Source organism: Macaca mulatta, chromosome 20 (assembly GCF_049350105.2).
Source record: "Macaca mulatta isolate MMU2019108-1 chromosome 20, T2T-MMU8v2.0, whole genome shotgun sequence".
In the NCBI taxonomy this organism is placed as follows: Eukaryota; Metazoa; Chordata; class Mammalia; order Primates; family Cercopithecidae; genus Macaca; species Macaca mulatta.
In genome coordinates this window covers 26,999,726-27,013,698 of record NC_133425.1, presented here as the reverse complement: position 1 = coordinate 27,013,698, position 13,973 = coordinate 26,999,726, and the positions used below count along the sequence as shown (strand labels likewise).

The 13,973-nt window shown below is 55.1% G+C and overlaps 1 protein-coding gene across 4 annotated transcripts in view; it reads left to right on the top strand.

Annotated features, from left to right (window-relative positions):
• Window positions 1-5,669, top strand: part of GTF3C1 (general transcription factor IIIC subunit 1) — an 86,575-nt gene extending 80,906 nt beyond the window's left edge. For 2 of the 4 annotated variants that reach the window (XM_028840741.2, XM_001101688.5), the window contains exons 33-37: window positions 750-1,030; window positions 1,435-1,951; window positions 2,674-2,725; window positions 3,782-3,974; window positions 4,720-5,669. In XM_028840741.2, the coding sequence (XP_028696574.2) occupies window positions 750-1,030; window positions 1,435-1,951; window positions 2,674-2,725; window positions 3,782-3,974; window positions 4,720-4,932 (1,256 nt within the window). In that variant the 3' untranslated portion in view covers window positions 4,933-5,669. Of the gene's footprint in view, window positions 1-749; window positions 1,031-1,434; window positions 2,172-2,673; window positions 2,726-3,781; window positions 3,975-4,719 lie in introns of all 4 variants that reach the window. The other 2 variants (XR_013411608.1, XM_077985647.1) reach the window with 2 other exon arrangements.
• The last annotated feature ends 8,304 nt before the right edge of the window (window positions 5,670-13,973 follow it).

The window sequence follows — 13,973 nt, the reverse complement described above, 5'->3', positions numbered from 1 at the left end:
ATGAAATATGAGAATTCCCAAGCATGACAGACACAAATCGAGCACACGGTGTTGAGAAAGTGGTGCCTGTAGACTCTCTTGGCGCAGACTTGCCACAAGCCTTCAGTATGTAAAAAACCCAAAAAACAATATCCGTGAAGCACAATAAAGTGAGGTGCGTTGTTGAAGTTGATGGTATTCACTCTATGTTTCATAACCACAGTTAGAATTCTGTACTTTGTCTGGAGTTTGGACTGGGCAAAAATGTAGTGATAACCTATTGATTATGGCCTTAGCAGAGACATATTCCATAGGAAGCGACAGAAGCCAGCTCTGGCTAGTGTAGGCAAAAGTGGGGTGTGTAGAAGGGGCCTGGAGTATCTCACAGGGTCTAAGGAACAGTGGGCACTTGAGCAGCAGGAAGGGATGGGACCAGGCCAGCCCTGGTCAGGGACTCCCCCTCAGAGCACTGGGCTTTACAGTTTTCGAACCCCAGTCCTCAGCCTCTGTGCCCTTCACTTTACGTCTTGAGCAGGAGAATCATAGTGGCCAGGAGAAATCCAGTCAGCTGTAGTCAGAGGCTCAGGGTCGCGGATCAGGAGCCTGACTGCCAGGGGCCCAGCCTGTCCGCCCAGCAGGTGACCCCTGTGGCTGTCGGGGAAGCAGTGAGTTGGTGCTGGAGCATGCCTTTCCTGAGTGTGGCCTGTGCATTGGGCAGGGGAGGGGGGCCTCTGTCGGGCTGCCTCTGATCTTCCTCCGTGTCCCCACAGCTGCTCCTCTGGAAGAGCTAACAGTGGGAACCTCCTGCCTCCCTGACACGTTCACCAAGCTGATAAAGCCCCAGGAAAACACCTGCAGCTTGGAGGAGTTTGTCCTCCAGCTGGAGCTGTCTGGGTATAGTCCCGAAGACCTGACTGCTGCCTTGGAGATCCTGGAAGTCATTATAGCCACGGGTTGTTTTGGGATTGACAAGGAGGAGCTGCGCAGACGGTTCTCGGCCTTGGAGAAGGCAGGTGGCGGGCGCACCAGGACATTCGCAGATTGCGTCCAGGTGAGCTGTGCCTTAGGTTAGCCGGATATCACTGAAGCGGAAATTGCAGCTCCCAGGCCAGGTGCACACTGAGGATGGGCTTGATTTGGGGCATAGCATGCTTCGTTCTTTTTAAACGTTGAATTAGTCATTAACATTTGAAAACTGGGGCATTTCACATCCACTTTGAGGGTGCAGTTGTGAATCCACAACTGCACCACAGCTGACGTGGTTCACCAGTGGCCAGAGAGGAAGAGAGGCTGCTCCAGGGCACAGGGCTAGCAAGGGGCAGCCCCAGGGTTAGGAGCCAGGCCCGCCTCGCGAGCCTGGGCTGCTCAGGGCACTCAACCCGCCAGGGACGAGAGGTCACCAGCGTGGAGGATCCTGGGCTCCCCACAGACCCCCTGTGTCTCCTGCCTCCCCAGGCCCTCCTGGAGCAGCACCAGGTGCTGGAGGTCGGCGGCAACACCGCGCGCCTGGTAGCCATGGGCTCTGCCTGGCCCTGGCTCCTGCACTCGGTGCGGCTGAAAGACAGAGAGGACGCTGACATTCAGAGAGAAGACCCCCAGGCCAGACCCCTGGAGGGGTCTTCCAGCGAGGACAGCCCCCTCGAGGGGCAGGCACCTCCTTCTCACAGCCCCCGGGGCACCAAGAGGCGTGCCAGCTGGGCCAGTGAGAATGGGGAGACCGACACTGAGAGCACCCAGATGACCCCTGCCAAGAGGCCGGTACTCCAGGACTCAAACTTGGCCCCCAGCCTTGGGCCCAGAGCTGAAGACGGGGCAGAAGCCCAGGCCCCATCTTCACCCCCAGCTCTTGAAGACACCGCTGCAGCGGGGGCAGCACGGGAAGACCAAGAGGGTGTCGGAGAGTTCAGTTCCCCAGGCCAAGAGCAGCTGAGTGGCCAGGCGCAGCCTCCAGAGGGCTCTGAAGACCCCAGAGGTACCGTGCGCCTTGTCCCCCACCCCACCTCACCGCACCCGCGCTTTCCCTCCCCTCCGCCCTGATGGGCCCCACGCCTTCCTCCGGGATAGGGGAGCTGCCACTGACACAAAAGGGGCTTGACTTCAGCTTCTCGGAGCCTGAGCCCCAACGGGGGAGGATGCTGCCTGTAAATGCATTTCCCGGGGAGCGCGGGCCTCCCACACCCCCAGGCAGCGCTGTGAGTTCTGGAGCGGGAGCTCAGGCGGTGGGGCCAGCGTGTGTGCTGCAGCGGCTGCTGTGGGGCAGTGACGGCATGGAGGTCTCGCCTTCCTCGGGTGGCAGCACGCCCTTTCCTGTCCTGCACGTCTGCCATCAGCAGCAGCCTTCTCATGTGGCTTCTCTGGGCGTTTTTGTTTTCTTTGGGCTGTTTTTGCCTCGGGTTTACACCACCCTTGTGGTCAGGGCTTCTGGGTGGAAAATGAGGTGTTCGCTGGCTTCCTCCGCTGTGGGGCTTGTCCGGGCCTGGGACGCTGCTTGCATGTGGCACTGTGTGCGGCGGTCTCCCCGGCCCCGCACCTCCAGGAGGCTGCTCTGTGAGATGATCGTTGTCCTTTTTTTTGATGCGTCATCCCCTGAGCCTCGAGGTGCCTGCTCATGCTGGGTGTCATGCTGAACGTGGGGAGGCAGAGAGGGCTTCCCCGACTTTCCGAGTCTCTCTCATTCTCTTCCTCTTCCCTCAGGGCTCACAGAGAGTTTTGGAGCCGGCAGCATCTCCCAGGCAGCGCGGGAAAGGTGGGTGTGGGGTTCTGGCTCCAGGGCTTCGGGTGGGGCTCTTGACAGGGACCGAGGGTAAGGATTTGTGTGAGGGTTTTTGAGGGTCTTTCCCCAGGTGCCAGCTCTGACAGGCTGCCCAGCACCGTGGTTCTCGGCAGGGGTACTTGGAGGGGCGCAGTGGGTGAGCAGCAGGCGTGCTGAGTACCAGCAGTGCCCAGGTCGGCCTGGAACAAGGGCTGCGCTTCCAGAATGCCCAGGGCGCTGGCGGAGAACCATACCTGGTGCCATCAGCTGCACTTCACTGGCTCCTCACGGCCCACAGGCACCTCACCCGCTCCTGCAGATGAGCCAGGGGCCACAGAGGGATAAGCCCTGAATGCCCAGCTGCCCCCGGGACAACTGTGCCACACAGTTACAGGAAGCAAGGGGGCCACAGAAGCCCCTCTGGTGGGGGCGCCTCCCATGAGTGTGTGTGCTGACCCCAGACTGGGAGGGCCCGAGTGCCCTGTGTCCTGGCTTTCAGGAGCTCAGGTGTGCTCCTCCAAGGCCCAGCCGTAGCGATAAGAGCCAGGTGTCCAGCTCTTCTGCGTCCGCCCCACTCCTGGGCCCCGGGTGGCTGTTCAGTCCCTGGCTTAGTAGCAGAAACGTCTGTTTCAAGGAAAGCGTTCCTGGAACTCTGCACATGGTGTGGGGCAGAGCTTCAGGGTCATGGTCCTGTGAGCTTCGCCACAGCCTGGAGGTAGCTGCTGCCCGGGCTGCCAGGAGAGCTGGCAAGTCCAGGAGTCTCAACTCTTGGCCCTCTCCTGCCAACGTGGGTGGGCCCACTGAAGCCTCAGTTACAGCTGCATCTGAGCAGGACCCCACGTCATGGTTCCACCCAGCTGGCGGTCAAGGGCCCCTCTGTCCAGACAGGAGAGAAGCGGGGAGTTTGGAGAGCAGAGAACAAGAGGTGGCGGCTGGTCTCAGCCCTGTGACCTGGGCCAGGCCCAGGACACCCCTGAGCCTCAGTGTTCTGTCTGAACGAGCTGCCCTCCTGCCTCTGCCAAGCCCTGATGCCAAGCCCTCCCCCTGCAGGGACTGTGAGAGCGTCTGCTTCATCGGCCGGCCATGGCGTGTCGTGGATGGCCACCTGAACCTGCCCGTATGCAAGGGTATGATGGAGGCCATGCTGTACCACATCATGACCAGGCCTGGCATCCCCGAGAACTGCCTGCTGCGCCACTACCAGGGGGTCCTGCAGCCCGTCGCCGTGCTGGAGCTGCTCCAGGTATGGGGCCTTCCCAGGCTCAGCAGGGGGTAGGGGCGGCTGGGTGTTCTCAGTGGCCCGGCCGTGATGTTCAGGCCCCAGGCAGCATGCGGAACCACCATACTGCTTGCCTGCACCCCCTCCCCCAGCCTGTCCTGGGCTCTTGCCTCTCAGGCCGTCCCTCGGTGTCCTTCACCAGCTCCATGCTGCTGGCCAGGCTGGAAGAGGGGGTGCCCGGTGCTTGTCTCTGATGCTTTCTCTGTGCCGGGGGTCACTAACTCATGAGTCCGCAGGGCCCCACGGGTCAAGCAGCTGCCCCCTGGTGCGGCTGCTTCCTGCTCAGCTGACAGTTGCCCTGTGCTCCGTTGGCCCAGTGCGCCTGGGGCCTCCAGCTCCTCCAGCAGCTAGGAGCTTGAAGTTCAGTGTCAGATTCCCTGCGAGCCAAACGGAACCCCACCTGGAAGCCAGTCTTGGCTCACAGGACACTGGGATGCAGCCCCCGCTGCAGGCCTCTCCTCCACAAATGAGATTCAGTGTGGTGGCTCCAGCCCGCGCTGTACACATGCTACTCAGGCCGCTGCCTCTCCCACCAGGGCCTTTGCCTGAACCCTCCTGGTACATCCCCACTTGACTCATGCCCAGTTCAGGTGCCCCCTGCTCTGGGAAGTGGTTTCCTCGTACAGAGAGAGCATTCCCTAAATGCTTGAAGAATAAATCAAGCAGGCGAGGGTAGTGCCGCTGTAACCGGTGTGTCTGGTGTCTCCAGGGCCTGGAGTCCCTCGGCTGCATCCGGAAGCGCTGGCTGAGAAAGCCGAGGGCCGTCTCGCTCTTCTCCACACCCGTGGTGGAAGAGGTGGAGGCGCCCTCCAGCCTGGACGAGAGCCCCATGGCCTTCTATGAGCCCACCTTGGACTGTACCCTCCGGCTGGGCCGTGTGTTCCCCCACGAGGTCAACTGGAATAAGTGGATCCACCTCTAGGACCCCTGTGGGCGTTCCCTCCCTCCCAGCCACCACCTGCCACACCACTCCTGCCTGATGCTCGGCAGACGCCACTGTGCCCCGGCCTTGGGTCTGCCAAGCCTCCTGCCGCAGGGGACAGGTGCTCTGGCCAGAGTCACAGCCCGACACATTTCCCACTGTCCTGGAACTCTGGAAAGAGGGGCTCCCCCACCTGCCTGCCCCCCAGGCTCTTCTGGGCCTGCCCCTTGGGAACTGGCCTCATCACACTGGGAGTTGGTGCTTCTTGTCTCTGGGTCTCCGGAGTTCGCCCCGCCTGTGCACACCTCATATTCCAGACTCCAGCCATCTTGGCAGGATCTCCTGGCTCCTTGAGTGCCCAAGTGCCACCAAGAGGAAGGGCCTTGTGGGATATGCCTTGCAGAATAGGGATTGGTGTGCGCTGCTGCTGGGGGGTCCCCACGGGGACTGTGGCCCCTTGGCAGGCAGGACATTCCAACCCCTGGCTGGGACTGAACCACCCAGAGCAGAGCAGCTCCCTTTCCGACCTTGCGAGTCACCTGGCAGGCCCCAGCTGGGCTGGCTGTCCATGTCCCTCGGCCTGGCTGGTGACTCCCTGTGGGCCGGAAATGAAGAGTCCCTGGAGGTTTGGGTTTTGTTTGGTTTATTTTGTTCTTTCACCTTTTTTCCTCATTAAAAAAAAAAAGTCCCTGTGGAGTGTATTTATTTATTTTTTGATTAAAGGGAAGTAAAATGCATTCTGTTTTGTGTGTTTCCTAAAGAATCAGTGGCTCCCCTAGGGGACTCCCTACTTTGGCTGCAGAACAACCTGGAATGGCTGTTCCCATTGAAACCAAAGGAAGAGGGAGGCCCTGATCCTAAGCTCGGCAGCCCTGCCTGGCCCCAGCCAGTGGTGAGACATGGCCTCCAGGATGGAGAGGGGCACAGGCGGCTCCCTCGCCGCCTTCTCAGCTGGTCCCAGGCCCGTCCCCACAGAGCAGCTCCCAGCCCAGTGCCAGGCCCATGATCAGCTCGGCTCAGCACAGCTGGTGCCGGCGGCAGGGCCTGCGGGTGGGTCTGGCACCTTGAAGTTCTCTTGAGCTCACATTGTTACATTGTTTTAAGTTAGTTGCCAACATTTTTAAAATGTAGAGTTCACATTAAAAAAAAAAATTCAGATGTCTTCTCTTAAAATGGAAAATTCCAGTAACAATGGACTTAGCTTCCTGCCTGTGGCAGTCGGAGTGCAGAGCAGAGGCCGCTCCCTCTAGGTGGGATGGGCCCCGCCCTGGCCAGCTGTGTCTCACACCCACCTGCAGCTTCTCTCACCTAGAAAAGTGTCCCCTCTGGGGAACGTGTACCCTTAGGACCCCTGACCTGACCCACCTTCCAACCCTATGTCTCCATCCTCCCTCTGTGAGGGATGCCCTGGTCACTCTAGGCCACACTTCTGGGTGGGGAGGGATGAAGGCAGGGACTTGGGAGTCAGGGTCCTGAGAGAGTCCCTGCACTGCCAAGCCTGGTCAGGTCTTAGTGTCCATTTTTTTTTCTCTTTAAAGTTTCAAGTGTAGAAACAATAGTGTTCTATGGGATTTTTTGAGGCAATCAAGTAGAGTAGTGGATGTGGTCTGCTTCATATATAAAATGCTGTACAAATGGGAATGTGTTTGGGAATGTGTGGTGTGGTGGAAGAAAGGTTTGGGAATCCGGTAAATGTTTCTAAAAAACCGACCCCTGCATTCATATTTCAGAGCCTTAGTTTTGTTGTGTGAAAACAGAAGAGTGTCTCCCTCGAGGGAGGCAAGGTGAGCTGAAGAGCACCGGGTGCAAGTGCATAGTCGGGTTCGGCAGGTTCCCTTCTTCGCCTGTGCCTCCCAGATGATGGAGAGAGTGGTCGTGTGTTGGAAGATGAGACACAGGGATGGTGGGGACTGCTCTCAGATGGTGAGATGGGGCTTCTGTGAACACCAGTGCACATTCCCACAGTCACTCTGCCCAAGGATGACCTGTTCCTTCTTCCCCTCCCTCCTACCCATCATGAAGCCCCTCATCTGCCCACCCATCTATCCATCCATCTACCTACCTATCTACCCATCCATTCATCTGTCCATCCATCTGCCCATCCATCCACCCAACTGTCCACCTACCCATCCATCCATTCATTTGTCCATCCATCCATCCATCCATCCATCCACCCATCCATCTACCCACCTACCCATCCATCCACTCATCTGTCCATCCATCAATCAATCTATCCATCCATCCATCCATCCATCCATCGATCCATCCATCCACCCATCCATTCGCCCATCTATCCACCCACCTACCCATCCACTCGTCTTCCCATCCATCCACCCACCTACCCATCCACCCATTCCTCTGTCCATCCATCCATCCACCTACCCATCCATTCATTCATCTGTCCATCCATCCATCCACCCACCCATCTGCCCATCCACCCATCCATCCATCCTTCCAAGGCAGCTCTCTGCACAGAAGTCTCCAGAAACCACAGCATTGACCAGTAGTTGTGAGCTGAGATGCCTTCAGGGGCCAGGCAGGTAATAAATGAGAGGAAAGGGGCCTTGGGTTAAATACTAGGGAGTAATAGCAACTGTGTATGCCCAGGCTGTGAAGGAATGCAAATTTGGAAGAAACATTAAGCACTAACTACCAAACAAAACCTATGAAGGGGCAAAAATGGTTCTCTGGCCCCTTTGCGGCTGACACAACAGTGCTAGGTGGTGGCTCCAGGTATCCTGCAGAGAGGGCAGGGAACGCAAAGCCCAGATGGGCACTCTCACGAGGCCTGGACACCACGGCTTTGTGTCCCCAGCTTCCCTGTACCCCACAGTCTTGCCCTCCTCACTGTTAATTCTTTTCTCTTTTTCTTAGATAAGCAAATACATGAATGTATTCTCTTAAATACAACATTTCAAATCTGGGTAAAGCCTCTGGGCCCCTCTCCTTCAAGGCCCCTCCCCTTCAGGGCCCCTCCCACTTTCCCTCTTCTCATTTCCATCCATATCTGTCTGTGCACGCCCTGGGAAGCCCGGGCCTGTGATGCTACGTGACATAAAACACGCCCTCAGCACGGCTAACTCAGCGACCCCCAGGCACATCCGCATCAGCATGCCCTATTATGGGAGTGTTTTGAGGAAGCAGCCAAAGCTTTAGTGGACAACCACCCAGGAAAGCTTCACCAGAGAGTGCTTCTCCACTACAGCAATGCCCCGCTCCCTCCTCATCAAACAAGGGCAATTTTGCAAGCGTTTCCATGGGAAATCATGAGGCACTCACCTTACAGTCCTGATATGGCTCCTTCTGACTTTTTGTTTCCTAATCTTAAAAAAAAATCTTTAAAGGGCACCTTTCTTCAGTTAATAATGTTAAAAAGATGGCATTGCCATGGTGACATTCCCAGGACCCTCAGTTTTTCAGGGAGGGGCTGAGTGGCTGGTCTCATCACCCACCAAAGTGTCTTGACCTTGATGGAACTTATGTTGAGAAAGAAAGTTTGTCTCTTATTTTTAATCTTTGAATTCCATTTTCCACCAACTTTTTTTTTCTTTTTTTTGAGACAGGTTTTCACTCTTGTCACCCAGGCAGGAGTGCAACTGCGAGATCTCGGCTCACTGCAACCTCCGCCTCCTGGGTTCAAGCGACTCTCCTGCCTCAGATTCCGAGTCGCTGGGATTACAGGCATGTGCCACGATGTCCGGCTAATTTTGTATTTTCAGTAGAGACGGAGTTTCTCCATGTTGGTGGTGTGAGCCACCGCGCCCGGGCTCCACAAACGTTTTGAAGTCGCGAATGTGTGTATCTGTGCACATACATGCTGTGTATGCATGTGTGTGTGGGCATTTGTGTGTGTGAGTGTGCACGTATGTGCGTGTGTGGAGTCTCCCTCCTTACCTCCACTGCCCAACGCAGGCCCATCCACCCAAAGGCTAGAAGCCAACCTTTGTTGAATTAAACAAACCCCTGCCGCTTCACCCCGTCTTCATCGCCCATGTTGTCTGCCACAGAGGGCTGCTGTGACGATTGTCCAGGGTCCCCTGTATAAGCGCCAGGCAGATACACTTGTGCGTCCTTTTCCCCTGGACAGCAGAGCGCAACGGCACTGCCTTCAGCCGACATCTGCAGATTGCAGTGCTTACCAGCAGGTGGCAGCAGCCGCCCAAGCGTCTCTGTTTCCCGTTACTTCGTCTTGGTTTCCAAATGTCTGGTGCTCTTGGTCCACACAGGCACCAGGGCGAGGCCAGTGAGAGCTGACTGGGGCAGGGCATGACTTACCCATACAATTGATGATATCCTAGCAACAAGATTTTCTGAGCACCTGCCAGATGCCAGACACTGTTCTGGGCACATTACACACATTAATCGACGCCACAACAGCCCTAAGACGTCTGCCTGATCGGTATACCCATTTCATAGATGAGGAAGCTGAGGCGCAGGAGGTAAAATCATGTCCACAGGGCTGGAGGCTGGAAAGCGGATCTGCTGCTATTCCCAGTCTGCCAGCCTCGGGGACCTCCCCATCACACTGCCTTCCAGGGATGGGATTTGTTTTAGGGTGGTGGGAGAGCCAGCGTTGTGCTGGGAGACTCCCTAAAGAGTAGGATGAAAGGGTTTCTTACCTGGGGTCATCAATTTTTTTTTTCTTTGAGACAGGGTTTCACTCTGTTGCCCAGGCTGGAGTGCAGTGGTGCGATCTCTGCTCACTGCAACCTCTGGCTCCTGGGTTCAAGTGATTCTCCTGCCTCAGCCTCCAGAGTAGCTGGGACTACAGGCACCCACCACCATGCCCAGCTACTTTTTGTATTTTTAGTAGAGACGGGGTTTCGCCATGTTGGCCAGGCAGGTCTTGAACTCCTGACCTCTGATGATTCATCTACCTCGGCCTCCCAAAGTGCTGGGATTACAGGCGTGAGCCACTGTGCCTGGCCTGGGGCCATCGATTTTTGAAAGAAAAACCTTCACATTTGTCACCCTTAGACACAGGGGGAAGACCTATGATTGCCCCATGGTCTGAGCAATAAAGGAAGGGCTCTTGGCTCTGATTACAGACTCCCCAGGACGCGGCCCTGTTTCATCTGCACACCTCATTCCATGCCCTTTCTAGGTCTGGGGCAGATGGTTCCCTCCTCTCTGCATACTGCTTTGCCAGTCACTGCTCTACCATTGATTGATTCATTCATTCACTCATTCAATGTTTTTGAACACCTGCTCTTTACCAGGCACTATTCTAGGCTCTGAGACCCAGCAGAGACAGATCCCTGCTCTAGTGGGGTAGACAGTAAATACGATGGATGAATAACACAGATGCACAAGAGGATATAATAAGTGTGATGGAAAAAACAAAACCAGGCAGTGGGGTGTTGCACTTTGAATAAAGGGCCCAACCCAACGTGGAGAAGGTGACGTCCGAGCACACTTGACTCCATCCTCTCATCTTGCATGAATGCGTCAGTGTTTCCTGATGGCAGATGAGTCCTCTCCTTGTTCTTCCCTGGCGAGAGTTTAAAGGAAGTGCCTGCTTCCTTTACTGTCAGTGGAATGGGCTCCCAGGAGGGGAAGTGCATGTGCTCACTGCTCCATCTTCCACCAGAAGTCCCCTTCCTGGGTTCTGCCGGTGCACCTGGGGCTGGGCGGGCTGTGCAGGGCTGTGCCATACCATGGGGCCAGCAGCCGGACCGAGGCAAACAACATCCCCAGATAGGAGGGAGGAAGGGGCTTTCACCTCCAGCAGGGGGGCCAAAAGGAGCTCAGGAATGGAGCAGGGCATGATGGACTCCAGGCAAATCACTGCCTTTTTCTGGGCCTTCACTTCCCTCTGTCTCCTTCCGTCGTTAAAGCATCTAGGACCCCCAGACAGCATCCCGGACTGAGATCTTGCAGGAACTGTCGATGGTTGGAGAGCTGGGGTTATGTGTTCTTTGAATCCCAGCAGAGAGCAATGAAAGCTTCAAGGCCTCTGGAGGGAAGCATTTATGAACTCTCTGGGAAGGAGACTGGGAAGGGCGGGGGCCACAGCCCTCTCCTCTGACCTGGAGCAGAGCTCAAGGTGATGATAGAAAGACAGCGCACCTCTGGCCGGGCGCGGTGGTTCACGCCTGCAATCCCAGCACTTTGGGAGGCTGAGGAGGGTGGGTCACTTCAGATCAGGAGTACGAGACCAGCCTGACCAACATGGTGAAACCCCGTCTCTACTAAAAATACAAAAATTAGCCGAGTGCGGTGGCAGGTGCCTGTAATCCCAGCTACTCAGGAGGCTGAAGCAGGAGAATTGCTTGAACCTGGGAGGTGGAGTTTTCAACGAGCCGACATTGCGCTATTGTACTGCAGCCTGGGTAACAGTGTGAGACTCTGTCTAAAAACCAAACAACAAAACAAACGAACAAAAAAAAAAAGACAACTGACATCTAATAAGGGATTGTTCCACCCTCTCTTTTCATTCACAGAGCAAGCCGAGAGACTTATTCCTAACCTCTACTTTATAAAAGAGAAAACTGAGGCTCGGTGACAGCAAATGACTTGCCCTAGGTCATTCATGAGAGGTGCTAGAGCCTGGTCTTCTGGGGCCTTTGAACAGGGTGATGTGGTTTGGCTGTTTGTCCCCTCCAAATCTCATGTTGAACTGTGATTCTCAATGTTGGAGGTGAGGCCTGTGGGGAGGTGATTGGATCCTGAACAGCTTAGCACCATTCCCTTGGTGATGAGTGAGTTCTCACTCAGTCACTTCATGGGAGATCTGGGTTTTTTTTGAGACGAAGTCTTGCTGTGTTGCCCGGGCTGGAGTTCAGTGGTGGGAACTCGGCTCACTGTAACCTCTGCCTCCTGGGTTCAAGCAATTGTCCTGTCTCAGCCTCCCAAGCAGCTGGGACTACAGGCACACACCACCAAGCCCGGCTGATTTTTGTATTTTTTTTTAGTAGCGATGGGGTTTCACCATATTGCTCAGGCTGGTCTCAATCTCCTGACCTCAGGTGATCCGCCCACCTCGGCCTCCCAAAGTGCTGGGATTACACACGTGAGCCACCATGCCCGGCGATCTGGTTGTTTAAAAGAGTCTGGGACCTCCCACTTTGCTGTCTTCCTCCAGATCTTGCCAGGTGACACACAGGCTCCCCCTTCACCTTCCGCTATGATTGGAAGCTGCCTGAGGCCTCACCCAGAATAAATGCTGGTGCCATGCTTCCTGCACAGCCTGCAGAACTGTGAGCCAATTAAGCTTCTTTGTAAATTACCTAGTCCCTGATATTTCTCTTTTTTACTTTTATTTTTTGAGACAGGATCTCTCTGTCACTCACATTGGAGTGCAGTGGCACCATCTCAGCTCACTGCAACCTCTGCCTCCCAGATTCAAGCGATCCTCGTGTCTCAGCCTCCTGAGTAGCTGGAATTACAGGCATGTGCCACCATGCCGGACTAATTTTTGTATTTTTAGTAGAGACGGAGTTTTGCCATGTTGGCCAGGCTGGTCTTGAACTCCTGGCCTCAAGGAATCCGCCTGCCTCGGCCTCCCAAAGTGGTGGGATTATAGGCGTGATCCCAGCCCAGCCTGGTAGTTCTTTATAGTGACACAAGGACTAATACAGGGTCCTTCCTTAGATTGGAAGCAGAGTCCTTACTGTGGGGATAATATCAGAATAATGCTAGAACACTTTCTGCTGCAAGGGACAGAAACCCACCTCAAACCAGCTTAAGCATAAAAAGGAAACTTATCAACTCACTGATTCAACTAGGGTAGGCAGGATTACGCTGTGGTAGGAAACAACCCCATCTTAGAACAACAAAGGATTGATTTCTTGCTCACGACACTTGTCTATCACAGGTGAACTGAAACTTCAGTCTGTATCTCCTCACTCAAGGGCCCAGGTGCCCAGGCAGATGGAGCAGTCACCATCATCATCCGTCTCTGTGACAGCGAGGAAAAACCCCCTAGGGGGAGTGGCAGCCATCTGAAAAATGCTCTGCCCAGAAGTGAGACTTATCACTTCTGCTCACAACTGCCCAGTCCCAGCCAGTCACATGGCCCCATCTGGCTACAGAGGGTCAGGAGGTACAACCCTTCCATGTGCCCCGAAGGCCAAAAGCTGGAAATATTTGGTGAATAGCGTAATGACTTACATACTCATGTATCTAAACAGTCCAGGAGAAACATGGTTTCAGGCATGGCTGGATCCAGGATCTCAAGAGCTATTACTGGGACTATGTCTCCATCTCTCAGCTCTGCTTTCTTGTGTGTTTCTAGCTGCCCCTCCCAGTACCCTCCTTACAGCTTAGTAATCCAAGCAGAAAGAGAGTATGGACCAGCTAGGGTATGTCTGTCCTTAAACTGTACTGTTGCCAGGGGGAAGAAATGTCCTATTGGGCAGGCCTGGGTCACGTAGCCACTCGCAGATCTGGGGTCGGCCACATCTCCAAACTTCTGCACAGGCAGATGCAACAGGCACCCACAGGGGTCTGCTAAACCTTCCTCACCTCTTAATCTAGGTACTTTCCAGCAGGGCAAGGTGAAAAAGAGCTGAAATTGGCATCAGGAGCCCAGAGTTCTGGTTCCAACTCTGACCACTCATTCAGTGTGTGACCTCAGGCAGGTGACCAGCCTGAGGTGTGCCTTCATTTCATCTGTCAAATGGATGACTCTGCCCCTCAGAGCTTGCAAGGTGAGGAATGCGGCAGCTGGCAAAGTGATGTTGCTATTGGTCCCCCTTCCTCTTAAGTGAGGCTTGTCAGCAATTCTGGCCTGGTCTTTGGAGGGCAAGGAGCCACCCCCGTCCTTCTTGCTCCTGACCCTTGGTCATACCTCCAGGCCTTTGTCCAAGCTCTTCCCTCTGCCCCAACTAGCTGGTACATCTAAAACTCCTATTCATTTTTCTTTTTTTTTTTTTTTTTTTTTTGAGATGTAGTCTCACTCTGTCACCCAGGCTGGAGTACAGTGGTGCAATCTCTGCTCGCTGCAACCTCCGTCTTCCAGATTCTCCTGCCTCAGCCTCCTGAGTATCTGGGATTACAGGCATGCACCACCACACCCAGCTAATTTTTGTATTTTTAGT